General features: G+C 40.2%; 1 protein-coding gene across 2 annotated transcripts in view; it reads right to left on the reverse strand.

Annotated features, from left to right (window-relative positions):
• The window catches only part of Lyplal1 (lysophospholipase like 1), a 28,432-nt gene extending 15,181 nt beyond the window's left edge, over positions 1 to 13,251 (reverse strand). The window contains exons 1-2 of one of the 2 annotated variants that reach the window (XM_008826803.3): positions 13,101 to 13,251; positions 8,422 to 8,521 (exon numbers count right to left, since the gene is read on the reverse strand). In XM_008826803.3, the coding sequence (XP_008825025.1) occupies positions 8,422 to 8,521; positions 13,101 to 13,194 (194 nt within the window). In that variant the 5' untranslated portion in view covers positions 13,195 to 13,251. Of the gene's footprint in view, positions 1 to 8,421; positions 8,522 to 12,819; positions 13,079 to 13,100 lie in introns of those variants that run through there. The other variant, XM_029560465.1, reaches the window with a different exon arrangement.
• Between the last annotated feature and the right edge of the window lie 3,269 nt (positions 13,252 to 16,520).

Here is a 16,520-nt window from a genome sequence, read left to right on the forward strand (position 1 = left end):
GGGAGGTCAAAGCATGAAACGTGTAGCTTAAAGAAGTGAAGCGTGAGGCTACAGACCCCAGCTGAGATCTAAACACACTTTCTGCATCTCCACTGAAAAGCCCAGGTGAACTGCAGTACAGCCAGCAACCTGAAAAAGCTTGTGCTCATCATGGGGACCTTCAAGCCAATGGGTGGTGCTCGCCACTGTTTTTCCATTTTGATAGGCTACTCGAAAATAAGGGAATATTCAATTTGGGAGGCTGAGAGTCAAGAGACTAAATTTGGAAAGTTTTCTGGAGGAGCTGAAAGACCTTAAAACGAGAAAGGTGCTCTGACTCAAATCTAACAAAAATCCCGCAGAGGAGCTTCTGCTGACTCCCACACAGAATCATGCGCTAAATATCACTTTGCAACAAGCTTTCTAAATGTTTAGTGCATATGCTGAGTGTTTCTGTCTGTGCATAAACACTGGGTGTTCTCGACCGTGTATACCTATAAAAACCTGAAAGCTGTGGTATTATATATACATATATACTGTTAGCTACTGAAACATAAATCTTTAATTTTCACTGATCTCTTCATTTGTTCCCTTACGAATCTTATTCTCCATATTAGGTGAACAGTTAATGATCAGGAAATATCTCTCTCAATACTCTTTACACATATGCTAAAAAAATAACCTTACAGACCTTTTTTTCCCTCTGGAGCAAGATTACCTTTCAAAGCTGAAAAACGCCCACCTGCCTTTGTTACGTGTGTCAGGTTCTTTTCCTTCAGCATGGCACGGACACCCGTCCGACATCCTCACCTGTCTTTCCTTCTTCTTCCATCAGTCGACGTTGCTTGTTCATAATCTCATACATGTACACTATGCAGTTCTGTCCGTCTCCCATTCCCTCCCCCACCAGCCTACATTCCTCTCCAACAGATTCACATGGTTATTCTATCCTCTAGGATGAAGGTGTTTTCCAATTGTATTACCCTCTCTCCCACGGATGCACATTCATTTAGAACCCAGATTCTAGCCAATAAGAACATGCATGTTTTTATGTAGTGGGACTATTATCCCTATGGAACAGAGATCAAGAATTGGGATTGCTGGATTAAATGGTACAATTTCTATTGTAATACATGTTTCTAAGTTGTTTCCATAAAGGCCAAAAAGTTATGGTTTTACCACAAAGAAGGAACTAGAGCTAATGGAGTTTAAAGTGTCAACATTTAAATGTATTGACTGAAATTTTAAAATCAAATTTATTGAGGTCTAACATGTATAAGAGTATTCATATATATGTATGTATATATAATAATCTTAACAATGCAACCACCGTCTTACAACCACACAGAGCAATCCCTTGGCTCAGAAACTCCATCTGACCCCTTATAGGCAATTCACAGACCACCACTGAGTGTTTCTATCAGTATTGACTAATTTGGCCTATTCTAAAATTTCAAAGAAATGAAAATAATGACTGATGACATTTGCTATTTCTTCTATTGGGGTTTGATTTTTTCTTGTTAATTTAGAATGCTTGTATAGTATTAGCAAATATTTGTCTTTTGTGTTCAAGTATCTTTATCCCAAATTTATTTCTTGCATATCGGCATGCATACAAAATATCCCTTTTACCAGATAAAAGACTTTACATTTGATACGTCTTCATTCAATGCTTAAATTTCCAGTTTTCTGGATTGAAGAACTTTTTCCTAACCCATAGGTTTTTACATACAGCCTTCTAGTTATCTTATGGCTTTGTTGCATTTTTACTTTCACGCCTTAAATTTAGAGGGAACTTTTTCATATATAGTGTGACTTAAGGGTTCAAATTCATTTATTCAATACGAACAGGTAACTGTATGGAAGAGGAGAAGAGAGGGAAGGAGGGAGAAAGGCACCTTTCATAGACAGGTGGGGTCCCTGACACATAAGGCAAACTTCTTCCAAGTCCACTGCACAGGAAAGCAGGTGCTTTCCTCACAGTCTATATCAGACAAGATCAACACCCAAGCTGCATTTAAACTGTCACTGAAATCACAGTGAAGGGATTACTCAAGAGTGGACATACAACACCCGCTCTACGTTCAATCAGATGGCTAGCTTGTCGAGGCACTTCTCCCCACTTCCAATTGCCTCTGATGTTTCTCTAAGTGTTTATTTGTCTGTCTAAGCACTTAAATAAGGATGACATCATAGGCTAAAATGTGAATCATTCTGGGAACGCAGCCATTAATGGAAAAAAAATGATACTGACTTAACTATTTTCCCTTTGGCAATGCCTCACTTAATGACTTTAGATAGATGCTCCACAGAGGTAAGACCCCAACATAAATCCCAATTTACTCATCTGGAGCTTTTTGGTCCCTTGTTTCTCTAAGAAAATTAAAATTTTCTGTTCAAAAGGAGTAATCAGGATAATTTAATGGGACACAAAGACTTTCAAACATTTTTGCTAAAAAAAAATCAAAAGTACATAAATCTCCTAAGATGTTAGAATAACCTTTAAATAAAGCATAAAAGATTGTTTTTTAAACAGCTAAAAAACCTGGCACACGTGTTATATTCATTCACTTTCTTCCTCAAATAAATCACTTTATTAGCTGGTGTAAAACAGCTCAGACATTACCATAGTAAACAACTATGTTCAGCAAAGAACATCTGTGCACTCCTAAATCAATCAATCAATCAACCCATTCCACACTGGTAAACTATTAGACTAGAAGAAATGTCCAAAGTTCATTTTTTTAAAAAAATAAGAAGACATTCCACTTAATAACCAGTTTTGTTTTGATCTGTGTGCCCCTAAAAATTAAGAGATCATATCAACCTATGAGATAACAGTCTGGTTCTGGTTCTGGTTATCCGCTTTGTCCTAGTGTCCTGACGTCCCCAGCATGATCTGGGACAGTCACACTGGAGCAGCTCCATAGTGACTGTGAAGCTTTGCGTTGGATCTCTGTCTGCCTGGAATACTCTTCCCATTTTTCTGCATGTGAGCTCCCACTGATGGTCACAGCGCAGATGTCCCCTCCTCAGAGCAGTTTCACTGACTCCCATGGCCCCTCTACTCTGCAACATAGACTCCGTCTCAATACCTTACTCAACTGTCTCATATTCAGCATTATTTGAAAGTATAATATTTTCCCTTTTATATTTAGTCTGTAGATGAACTCCCCAAAGGCAAAACCTATCACTTCCACAGTCAAGAACAAAACCTGACGCACAGTGGGTGCTACATTATCATTTGCTGGATGATATCAATAATCATCTGCCACTTTAGTGTGGTTTATTTCAGTAAGAAACAGCAGAGTATATAAAATTACTTTATCTGACCTTTGAAGTTTTGACTTCTACATATAAAAGACCTAACATAATTTCTTTTGTTGCTTAAAGAAGAAACCACAGTTCCAATAAAACAAGTTTTAAGCAATATTTAAATATACCAGTTAAAAAGCTTACCAGACGCAAATTATTTTCAGAAAATAACTGTTGTTAGTAGTCCTGACCGGCAGTCTCCTGATGTGTTTCATAAATCCACAGTTTACTATGCCTAAGCAAAAAGGACTTCACTTGGCCTGGGGAAGTGGCTCATAGGCTGAGTTCCATCTCCAGAGTCCATGTAATAAAGCCAGGTATGGTGGAGCCCACTTGTAACTCCAGCTCTGAGGATGTGAAGACAGGTGGATCGCTGGGGTTCACTGGCCAGTCAGACATGAGAAACCCTGGCTCAATGAGCAAGGTGGGTAACAACTGAAGGCTCCTGTGGTTGACCTCTGGCCTCCATGTGCACACTCTTACAAATGTGCCCCTCACGTGAACATGTAAAAATATCAATAAAATTTAAAAGTAGCTAAGCCTACTTTAGAGTATATATTTACTGAAAATTATAAGTAACCACACTGTGTGGGAAGATGGTGAAGCAAAAAAGTACAGATATACACGAGTCTGAATAGTTTTGGAAACTTTAGATCACCAAGAGAAAGTGTATCATTACAATTATAAATGGATTGCCAATATTTGTTATGTTTTTAATGGAAATTCTAATAGCAATTTCAAATACAGTTAAAACATGTCACAAAAATAAAAATCTTTATTAGTTACTTCTAATTACAGAGGTCAAATTAACATAATGAAAAAATACAGCTATATTTCCCATTTTAATCAGCACAGAAAACTGTTGTTGACTTCTACTTACTACACTTTTGCATAGCTGACTTATAGTGGAGGAAAAAGAATATTATAAACAAAACAGTAATTCAGTTTAATCAAAATATGATAGACCATTATAGAAACAAGAGATCACTGCTCCCCTCTATGTTTTTAATGTATATATAACTATAGAAAAATAAAAATTATAACCTTGTTTGGTGGTTTTTAACATATGCAGATGAAATACATAAGATAAATACAAGGGGGAAGAGAAAAAAGTGACCTATGTAATTGGAAGTTCTATGGTTCAGTTAAAGTGGTACAATTTACTCTAAGATGGGGAAATGTTTGCAATATGTATTGTGTCTTACTACAATAAGAAAAGGAATGGATAATTTAAATTGAATAAGAAGTTCAAATAGTTCAAAAAGGAGGTAAACAGAATATAGGGGAGAAAAAAAGCAATGGATCTAAATTCAAACCTATAAATTCAATGTTACATTAAATGTAAATGGCTAAAAAATCATTTAAAAGACAGAAACAGCCAGATTGGTTGAAGAAATAAACAAAGCCCATCTATGTGTCTATAAAAAACACACGTTAAATGTAATCGATGTAGACAGCCTAAAAGTAAAAATACAGAGGTACACTATGTACACTAATAAAAACACGGTAAAGAGATGAAAAATAATTAAAATAAGCACACGAAAGCTGATGCATGCTATATAATTATTGAGCAAATTACACTTTGGGATGTTATCAGAAATTAAAAATGACCAGTTAGTAAAAGAAAGGTAGGTAGTAATAAGGAAAATAATTATCCCACATGCACTTCATAACACAGATTAAGAACAGATTAAGTTAAACTGATGGAATTAAAAGGAGGAATGGAGTGATCTAAAATCATAGCTGGTGATTTAAAAACTCTTTCTTTGGTAAGCACTTAAAAATACTGAGAATAAGTATTTTTCAAAATTACTTTTAAATTACTTTCAAAATTATATTTTTCAAAATCATATTACAAAATTTAAGTAATACTGTCAACCACCTTGAGCTACTGATATTTTTATAAACTCTGTACCTAAAAAATTCCCAAGAGCACTCACCATGACAGACTGTGTATTAGGCTATAAAACCCCCCAGTGAGTATCAAAAGACTGAAATTGTGCAGGAAACATTAGCTGGTAACAGCAAAATGAAATTAGACACCAGCAGCTGTAAGATATCTACAGCAACCCTAAATTCACGGGCATTTCCAACAGGGTTCCAATAGCTTGCTGGTTACAAATGTGCCAGAATTATAATTTATTTTTATTTTATGTCTATGAGTGTTTGGTCTGCGATGCCGGCAGAGGCCAGAGAGAGTGTCAAATCCCCTAGATCTGGGGTTATAGATGGTTGTTAGCCACCATATGGGTGCTGGGAACCAAACCTGGGATCTCTGCAAGAGCAGCCAGTGCTCCTAACAGGTAGGCCATTTCTCTAGCCCCCATACTCTCTTTGAATTTGAGCTGTTCTCTGTTAGCTATGAAATCACTGACTCTAGGTCTTTGGAGACAGTACAATTTCCTTGTTCTCTGAGGACATCAGCTCTGGGAAATCTGCCTAGATGATACTACAAAGCTCAAAATTCCAAAGGGTGGACTGGGGGTATGGGTCAACCAGCAAAACACTTCCTGTGTAAGCATAAGGACCTGAGTCCTGACCCCTAGCACCCATGTAAAAGCCAGGAGTGTCTGGGGGTGATAAACAGGTCCCTGGAGCTCACTGGTCAAACCAGTCTAGCCAACCAATGAGAGGCAGATCCAGTGAAAGCTCTTGTCTCAAAAATTAAGGTGGAGAGTGGAGGAAGACACGTGAGTTCAACCTCTGGCCTCCACATGCACATGCATCCACATGCCCCACATGCACACATAGAAATAACACAAACATCATACACACATACATGTATACACTCAAAAGACCCCAAAGGGTGATGTCCAACATACATGTCACAGTGGGAAGACAGCAGGATGGTCCCAGCTAATGACCAACATTAAGTGCCTGTTATGTGAGTAAGCCTGCCGATGAGGGACTCAGGCCCCAGAAGACAAGTCCTGAGCCACACCCAATATTCCAGCTTTCCCAGGAGAGGCCCCAAAAACAACAGAAGAGAATTGAGTCACCACAACTGTGCCCTTTCTGAATTCCTAACTCACAAAATTTGTGACCATAATAAAAGCGCTGCTTGAGGTGGTTTTTACACCAAATAATACTGGGAACATGAAGGTGATAAAGACCATTCCAGTATAAATAAAACTAAAGAAAAATTAGGGAGATTTATTTCAGCTAGAGTAGTGGTTACAAAGAAATTATTACTCTAACATTAATAGGAGAGGAAAAGAAATTTATGAATAGATAGACATGAAACAGAAACCTAAACGTAAGAGAGAAAACAGAGCTGGGTATTATAAAGTGCTAAACTCCTGAAATCCCAGCACTAAGGAGGCAGAGACAGGAGGATCCTGAGTTCCAGGACAGCCTGGACTACACAGTAAGACTCCATCACCAAAATCCAACCAAACAGAGAAAAAAGCAAAGCCTAACTTGGTTCTAAGAAGGATGAGCAAAACTGGCAACCCATGACAAAACAGAGCACGACCCCTCCTCAAAAGATGAAGGACAAAATATTATTATGTTAGCTGAAATAAAATGCATAAACAGGAATCATTAAAGCACTAAAAAGAAATATCATGAAAAATTTCATGTCAAAGAAGTTGACAAATTAGATCAAAGACATAAATTCCTTGAAAAACATAAGTCACTGACACTAACTCAAAAATAACCGGAAAATCTGAAAACCCTAGTTTCATAAAAAAAATTAAATTCATTATCCATATCTTCACACAAAGCTTCAGGTTCAGGTGATTTCTCTAAATGTTATTAAACATCTTTTAAAAAAGTCATAATACAAACTCAAGAGGGAGAGGAAGGAACACTTCCCAACACATTACTGCAGGCCAGCGTAAGCTGCCACAATTAATACTTGGTTCATTAAGGGTATTCATTCTATAAAATACTTCTGATCTGAAGTTTGAGAAACACAGACCCAGAATTCATGTTTCAATTACTAATGATGCATGAAACTCAAGAGAAAAAAATATTAAATTCTTAGAATCATGTTTCTCAAAGTCTTATTATTTAGTCAATTTACATGTAGACTGAAACACACCATCCTTCACATTTCCATAGAAATATAAGAATTCCCTCCGAATTCCACCTATCTAGAAACCAATTACAAATTGGCAGTTCACTGCCAGGAGAGTCACCTCCCAGCACAAACAGCATCCATTGGTCAGTGGGTCTGACTATATATACCAAACCTCTAAACTTAATTGCATTCAAATAGTAACTGTTTTTGAATCATCTATTTTGCATTATAATTTTTGTTCTACCTCTCAAGTCTACCAAGGAGAGAAATAAATTCTTAACTCATTTCCTTGAAGTCCTGGTTCTTTTCCTCGTTAATACTAAATTGACAGAGACAATAAAGTCAAGCATTGTGTAAGTACATAATATAAACAAAGCAAGAACGGATAATGAGAAACCAGGTTAGGTTGTATAATGCGCACGATTTTGCTTATGTGGAAGTGTGCAAATCCAGTTTAAAGCACAGGCTCACAATAAAAGACAGAATGCATGCTTCTTTAGAGAAAGCAATTTCTGCCCTCCAATCTACACCAGTCCTATCATGATGATACATGATATAAATACATAAACATAATCTAAATATTGGTTAAGTAATCTGTCCCACAATTATATTCTGCTTTACTGAAAAGAGCCTAACATTATATCTACATCTTTTGAAGTTTGGAAAGAGAATCACAAAACTCTTTTCCAGGGATTATAAACTCTGGTTGAACTAAATTATTAGAAAAATTTTATTGGTGGATATGATTAAGTTTCCATGGGGGGGGTGAGAAGAAGGAGGGAGTCTGGAAAATGGACAGGGTCAGGGTCAGAGGAAGCAAACTGTGGGCCGATGGGCTGGGGCACAGTATAGCCAGAGCTGCAGGGAATGCCTCGCAGAGGGACAGTTACTCACCTGGCAATCACTGGCCAAAGAGGGGAGCTTCAAAGTAAAGGACGCATTCCTGCGTTCCTGAGGTGGGGCAAGTTCCCCAATTTAAGAATCTTATATACAGAATTAAACATCAAAACATCTAGCTGGCACACACACACACACACACACACACACAACACACACACCTTATGCCATCACTATACTGAGAAGTGAAATGAATCATTGTGTACCTGGAGGGAGCCGTTGGATAAATAATCTTTACGTGCTGGAATGTTAAATCTTGGTTTAGAACCTGCTTGATCCACTGTCTCAGTCCTGGCCCAGAATCACCTGATGAATCACAAAAGCTACAGTAAGATAAACATCACAGTAACATTTGAAAGCAGTCTGTTTTTCAGGTCACATGGAGGCTGGAATGAAGAATTCAAAAAAATCTCCACATTAAAAAAAAAAAAAAAAAAAAAAAAGGTGAGAGGCTAAGGTGGGAAGACAGATTAACTGACCAGGCATTAGCTACTTAGTAGGGTTTATTGTTTAACCAATTGGAAGACCTTCCTTACTTGAATCTTTGTTTCCTTCAATTATAATAAAAATAGGTTTTTTTCTAAGGAAGAATTATTTTTATCTGATATTTACTCATTTTTCATTGTACTCTTAAAAAATTGTTTTAAATCCTACTGTGATTGTTACACCATTGTAGCTGGAGTAACATAACACAATTTTCTTGGTAAACACAATAACTTATTAAAAGGTGGGTATTCGGTCTACTTTTAACTTGGAGAAATCATATTTTAACTGTGTTGACAGGTTCAGATGACCTGGCGTGATTAAATACACGAAGCCAAAAAACCATCAAGAATCACGAAAGCATTAATGCTTGCAAAGTGATATGAAAAGGACATCTATGTCTTAGGTATTACAGAGGAGCAAACTGTAAAGTTCACAACTTTACACTTTATATGTGTGTGGGGGGGGTCTACATGACCATGTGCACCATGCAGGGGCCAGAGGAAGGCATCAGGTGTCCTACTTGATAATTTTCTGCCTTATCTGCTTGAGACAAGGCCGCTCACTGAACCTGGAGGTTGTCCTTTTCTGCTAGTTTGGCTGATCCTACTGTCTCTCCCTACCACCAGCAGCACTGGAGTGGCATGAATGTGTGGCTATGCACAGATTTTATGTGGGTGTCAGAGATCCAAACTCAGGTCCTCGCGCTTGCACAGAAAGTACTCTTACCAGCTGAGCCATCTCCCCAGTCCCAACTTGAAATTTTTAACCCATCAATTCATTAAGACATCAATTCTAAAGTATCTCTCCAGTAACTCTTCCTGGGCAGGACTCTGTTCTCTGCTAGCGTGGCAGTGATGGGAATATTAGTTCATTGTGACAAACAGGCATTAGTCAGGTAACCACAAGACAAATGTGAAAGACAAATGTAACCACTGAAGAGGAAGCAGTTGGTGCTGTAAGGGTTCATTATGTTCAGAATGGATCTAGCTAACAAGTTCCAGAACACTAGAGTGAAAGCTCTCAAGGCAAGCTTCTGTTGGCTGTAGCCACTAAGTTGTTTGTATACCACCCACACACAAAGGCTCCAACCCAGGCTGGGTATCTGATAGAGTAATTGAAGGCTTTGAGGTAAAATCTACAAGGGGTGAGAAGTGATGTGCAGAAACAAGCAAAGATCAACCAAGGCAGAGGTAAGCAAATGCTGGACCAAGAAAGGAGCAGGGTGGTAAGACCTAAATCCTACGAGGGGAGAATGAGAAGGTAAACTAGTAACTAGGAACCCAAGGGTCTGTAGACAAGCCTGCCACTTAAGCACAGGGTGGCAGGATTCTAAAAGAACATTCTGAATTTGTGTGAAGATGGGGGGAGTTGCAACAGAGGTTCAGTAAAGAGACTTCAGGTTGCAGATGCTTAGATTAGGGCAGTATTCATGCAGAGAAAAATCAAAAGATATTTTGTGTGACACAAAAGGAATTGGCAATAGATTAGCTATGAGGGGTCATGGGTCACTGGTGGATACTTCACTGAAGTCCAGCCAACCTGGAGGAGGACAAAAGTCCAGCCTACAGTCTTTACGGACCATGAGCTAAGAATGAATTTTTCAGTTTTAACAAGTCATTAGAAAACACAGAGAAAAGAAAAAAAGAAAAAGGGAAAATGAATGAAATTTTGTTTCCCCAATCCTAACAGGCTTATGTGACTGGAAGCAGAGCCTATGAACCCTTGCTCTGCAGAGCTGGATGCCTCTATGCTGTGTCCATCTTGTCTACCTCTTCTTCTCCAATGAACACTAGCCCAAAACCTAACTCAGCCTGTTTCCCTTAGAACAGTTCAACCCGGTACAGACGCAATGCCCTCCCCTAAGTCCAGCCGCTTGAGCGATTATCCTATGAGGCCTACCCTCATCATCTATTCAAAATGTCAGTTTAATACTTTCTATACCTCTTTGAATTTAACTGCCTCATGGGCCTTCAGTACGATCTACGATAGTATTTATCTCTTCCATTATCATGTAAGCTCACGAAAGCTGAGATTTTGTGTTTCGTTCATTGCCACATGCTCAGAGCTGAGAACAGTTAGTCCCTTGAACACAGTGGCCAAGCGATACATTTCTTGAATGAAAAGATTAATGAATAAATGCTATTGGATAACTGGATGAACAGGTCTAGAGCTCAAAGGAGGTCTAAAATGGAGGCAGACATTTTTATAGGTAAAAACAAAGTTATGGGCTTCAGACTACACCTTGGGGGTAAAAATTTAGTGAGAAGACCTAAGACTAACTTTTGAGGAACCCCACCATTAATGGTCAGGTAGAGGAGGAAGGCTTTGCAAAAGAAATCAGGAGTCAGGTACACTGCCTCATACCTGGAACCCCAGTACTTAGGAGGCTGAAGCAGAAAGTTCGAAACCAGCTTGAGCTACAGAATGAGCCTGTCTCAAACAGCCGATCCCTGCCCTGCCACAAACAAAAGAAACCTAAAGGATCTAGCAGAACAGTTCAAGTAAGGGGAAGTTTGAAAATGTCCACTATGTTTAGTGACACAGGTTACTTGTGACATCAAGAAAATGCAACTTAGTCATCTCTTGAAGAAAATACATAGGGAGAAAAACTACTAACAAGACACATGTGGTGTGGGCTGTGATGAGCCTCACAAGCTAGACATTAACTGAGGTGAGTACAAGGCATACATCCTGGACTAAGACTAGTGTCCCCAAGAGAAAAACAACCAAGTGAGTTAATCTGGAAGACTGAACCAAGTTGATGAAGCTACGATTTACTTTGATTCCTCTAACAGTACTTTTTTAATATTTTTAAAATTTATTTTTATGTGTATTGCCAGTATGTGTGTAAGTGCACCTCTGTTGTGCAATGCCTGCCGAGATCAGAAGAGGGTGCTGGATGCCCTGCAACTGGAGTTAACGGAGGATTGTTAGCTGTCATGTGGGTGCTGGGAACCAAACCCACATCCCCTGCAAGAGCAGCCAGTGCTCTTAACTGCTGAGTCATCTCTGCAAGCCCCAAGTTTTAGTGTTTTAAAAGCACTTTATTCCAAAACTATAGTACAACTACAGAATTACTTTTATCAGTGAACACTCCTGGGATCCTCTGAATAGTCCCACTAGTTTGCCTCTTTATGATGTACTGCAGCCATTTACACAGCCTTCCTTCTAAATATAATCCATCAGTCCTTCCCTTTAAGCATCATGACCCTTTTTCCAAAATGATGTATTGCAGTTCAGGGTCTCAGCGTCTTCCTCCCCTTCCCACCCAGAAACTGGAGTCAGAGAAATGTAGGTTCAAATTCCAGCTTCCCTGGCCCCACAGTAATAGCAAGTGAACTTGGACAGGCTGTTGCATTCATCTTGCCTCCTTTTCCAAATGAGGAGCATTATCTCCCATTGTGGCTCTGAATGCTGTATCTTTCCAGTCCCTTCCATGTTTAGCCTACACAAGTCTCAGCTCAAATACCACTTTCTTGGAAAAATCTGACCAGCTCTTCACTTTCCAAATGCCTTAATAATGTCTAACCACAATGTTTTTTTCTTCCCTTACTTTTCTCTAGGCAGTAAGTCATGCACCATCTTGTGATGTCCTGTGCTCTCATGACTCTAATTAATTGACTTGTTTTTCCTTTTAAATTTAGGTAGGCCCCCTGAGGACATGGGCTGGATATCATTTCTTTAAAAAAAAAAAAGGAAGAAGATTTTTGTTTTGTCTTCTTGAGAACTTACCCTGGGCCAGCCAAGCACTGTGGATGCAAGAATTAAAACAAGGGTACTCTCGTAAGGGTGCTCACAAGGCACTCAGGGGAAAGTAATTACAGATGAGAACAGCGATCCACAGAATGAGGGGTTAGGAAGCAGTCCCCGAGCCCGGGACTAAGCTGACTTTGTTCTTACCACAGAAATTTAGTGAAAAGGGAAACGAGGATTAAGATGGCAGCACATAAAGAGGTGAGGTGGCAGGTGCCCCGGAGCTCCTGCGCAGTGCCAAATAGGAGACGCCCCCTCCCCCCGTAAACTCATCCAAAGAAGGTCAACTGTCTATGACACAGGTGAAGGCAGGCAAGGGCCATGACCTGGAAACTGGTCGATCCATGTGTCTGGAGGAGACTTACCCGCTAACTTGGGGAGAGGAGTGGGGTGGAAAGGGCCGCCCTGGGCACCCAGCTGCAGGGGGTGGAGGGGTCAAGGACACAATGGAGGGACGCCAGAAGGTGGCAGTGATGACCACAGAGGAAGAGGAAGAGCTCCAGGGAGGCCCGGGAGGCGACAGCTGCCCTCCCCACCCCGGCGCAGGGGGCCTTCTGCACTGGGGAGCTCTGGAGGGGCCAGGGGAGAGAGGAGGACGCTCCTGCGGATGCAGCAAGCGGGACGGGGACCAGAGACGGCCGTGCACCTGAGCCGTGCAGGAAGATCAGCGAGGCGCTGTGCCTCCCAGCCGGCGACACCACACAGCGCCGTAAGCGCGCAGAGCCGGCAGCTGCAGCCATGGCGGAACTCAGAGGCCCAGACACCAGCCCCGCCTCCAGACGTCGCGGGGATGCGCACGCAGGCGCTGCGCTGGGGCCGCCTGGGGGTGCGCATGCGCGGCGGGGCCTGTAAGCCTTTCGATGTGGGGTTACCCTGAGCTCAGGTGTGCGCAGAATGGCATCCTGCCTGCCAAGTCCATCGCCTTTGATGAACAAGCTATCCTGAGGATATGCTGCAGGTTTGAAACTGAAATTTGAAAACTCGCTGTATCCCCGTTGGAGAAGTATTACAGCATTTGAAATTTAACAGTTATAATCACATTTTTTTATAACCATCCACTTTGGGGCTCACAACAGATGTTCCTAGCTTTTTTGCATATAGAGTAAACAAAGCATATAATAATTTCTTTTTGTGTTTTCTTTTTCCTTAAATAGTTAACAGATCTAATTTAATGAGCTAGAGCTTCATAGTCTGTAGGATACCTGTGATAAAAATGTGGGACATAAATCTTGGTGAAGCGGTGTAGGAGCTGGGCTCGTTGTACACGGCTGATGGAAGTGGGAAGGAATGTGGGATTAAATGTAGAATTTTATGATCCACCAATTCTATTCCCAGGCACATCCTAAAAGAAATGACACAGGGACTCTGAGGCTAGGCAAAAGATGAAACTGTGTCAGCACCCATCAACAAAGGAATTCATGAGTGAGTATTCACCTTGACATGGAGGCAGCTCAGATTCATGGATAGCATAGACTGGCCTTGAAAACGCTGTGCTGATTAAATGAGCCAGATTAGAAGGACAAACGTTGACTGTCTCCGTCCATTTGCCCTTTGTAGAATGAGCAGATTCATAAAGGCACCACAGAAACAGATGGCAGTGGAAAGACATTATTAAATCAGCACAAAGTTCTGTTTGGGATAGTGACAGTTTTCTGGACAGTGGTTATTATTGATATACTTAATACCATGGAACTGTATGTTTAAAAATGGTTAAAATAATAAATTTTATTTTGTGTACATTCCACCAAAATTGTGATACCAGAAAAAAAAATGAACTTATTTCTTGCATAGAGGACCAAACATAAGTAACTTTTACTAATAGGACTGTAGCCTCAGCAAGTGGCTCTTTCCTCATGTAAAATTGAACAACCTATCAGAAGTTCAAGTGTTTTAACAACCAACCTTTCCTTCATGTTAATATCCAGAGCATTTAAGGAACTACATATTGTCTTACTTGTTTTAAGTATTCACTCTGCCCTGAGTGACTAAACTGCTCACCAGCAATTCTTAGTTGTTAGGAGAGGCTTCATGCTTTCACAGTTCTGTACTAATGCTGTTAATGGGGTTTGTTCTACATCACATGAACTAGCTAGATTAAAAAGAAACCCAGTCAGTTCTATTTTCTTTAGAATATTTTTCTATATTTATTTAGATATGTGGTGTGTGTGTGTGTGTGTGTGTGTGTGTACGTACATGAGGCTGCACATGTGTGCCACAATACATGTGTGGAGGTCAGAAGACAACTTTTAGGACAGTTCTCTCCTTCCACCATAGGGGTTCGGGGGATCAAACTCAGGCCCTCGGGTTTGATGGCAAAAGAGCCTTTATCCACTGAGATATGTCAGTGACCCTAGGTAATTTCTCTAGAGCTCATAGATCTGCAGCTGAGCTTTCCCAGAGTAAAGTCTTTGAGGGGCTCAGGCTGTGATGTGCTGTACCCTGATAGAAGGCAGGATTCTAGACCTGCCTTCCTTAGCACACTGGATAAGGAACTTGTCTCAAGACTAGCTAGCCAGTCACGTGTAGAGCCTGACTAACATACTGTGTGTGACCCCAGAGTCTAGGTTCTTAATTGTTAATCACAACCTGACCCACAAAGTAAAGCCAGGGCATATCCCAACTGTCCTAGCTACTTTTTACTGTCAACTTGACACAACCAAGAGTCACCTGGGATGAAGGAACTTCGGCTGAGGATTATCTAGATGAGATGAGTCTGTGGACATACCTGTGGGAGATTGTTTTGATTGTTAATTGATATAGGAGGGCCCAGCCCACTGTGGGATACACCATTTCCTGGGCAGTGGTCCTGGGCTGTATAAGAAGTCTAGCTAATCACAACCTGTGAGTAAGACCCCAAGAAGCATTCCTCCACAGTTTCTGCTTCAAGTTCCTGACTGAGGTCCTGCCCTGACTTTCTTTAGTGCTGGACTGTGACCTGAAGTGTAAGCCAAAATAAATCATTTCCTCTCCTAAGTTGTTTTTGGCTAGAGTGTTTTATCACAGCAACAGAAATCAAACTAGAACACCAACTATGTATTTTTTAACCAACCTTCCGGAGTCCAAACTGTAGCCTTTTAGAATCGTGGCCCATTAGAACTCCAGTTTCTTTGACTTTCCTCACGTGGCTTGCTGTTAGTGCCTAGTCTGTTCTTACAAGTGAATGAACATCAATCAAAACAGGTAGAAGAGGGGAGTGGATTCCTACCTTCCAGCTAGGATTTGGCTTTTCACCTGGAACTTGACCTGTCTCAGATTCATTGTCACTATTCCATTGAACCAGATTCTTCCAAACCTCCTTTGTTTTCTTCGATTTGAGTGGTGGACCATTGTTGTTATTCCTTTCATCTTTATTTATGGAACAACAAAGTTTTTTGTTGCTATATTTAGAGATGCCATCTGGTAGGCATACTGTTGAACAGGATGCTTTGTGTCTTTTGTGGAATTGTCATACTTTGAAATGTAATTAGGTCTCAGGCTGCCTGCCTCTTTTATGATGGGTCTTTTCCTGTTGACTTGGGAAGGGATTGTTCCTTCATTCTTTTACTCTTTGTATATCTTCTAATTTCTTTTTAGCTTTGTATGCTGTTAGCCTAGCTTTTATACATGGTCTGTGTCCACTTCTGATGCATCCCCTTCTAATAACTTTATTTCTAAACTGAAAAGGCAAGTACAAAAAAGGGAACAAAAGCCAAAATATTTCTAATTTTCAAAATTTACAGTTCTGAACATCCAAGGTCCAAGTTTAGCTTCCTTTTCTGTTGTGTCTTTAGACATTCTTTAGGGCACACCTGTTCTCTTCACAAAAAGCTTGACGGTGTAGCTGCTTAGAGGAAAATGCAGTTTATGTTTTCAAATAGTTGAGGTTCTGTGAGGTTGTGTCCGTTCCACAAACATCACAGGTTTGCATTTCTTATTTTCCTCCTTTGTAAGTCTTGCATTTGTCTTCTTCGTTGGTTGGGTTGTTCATTTCTTGACTATTTTATTTATTATTTTTATGTGTATGAGTGTATTGCCTGCATGTGTGTGAGTACATCTGTGTCCTGCAATGCCTGTGGAGGTCAGAGGA

This window comes from Nannospalax galili, unplaced genomic scaffold (genome assembly GCF_000622305.1).
Source record: "Nannospalax galili isolate Female #2095 unplaced genomic scaffold, S.galili_v1.0 scaffold592, whole genome shotgun sequence".
NCBI classification, from domain to species: domain Eukaryota; kingdom Metazoa; phylum Chordata; class Mammalia; order Rodentia; family Spalacidae; genus Nannospalax; species Nannospalax galili.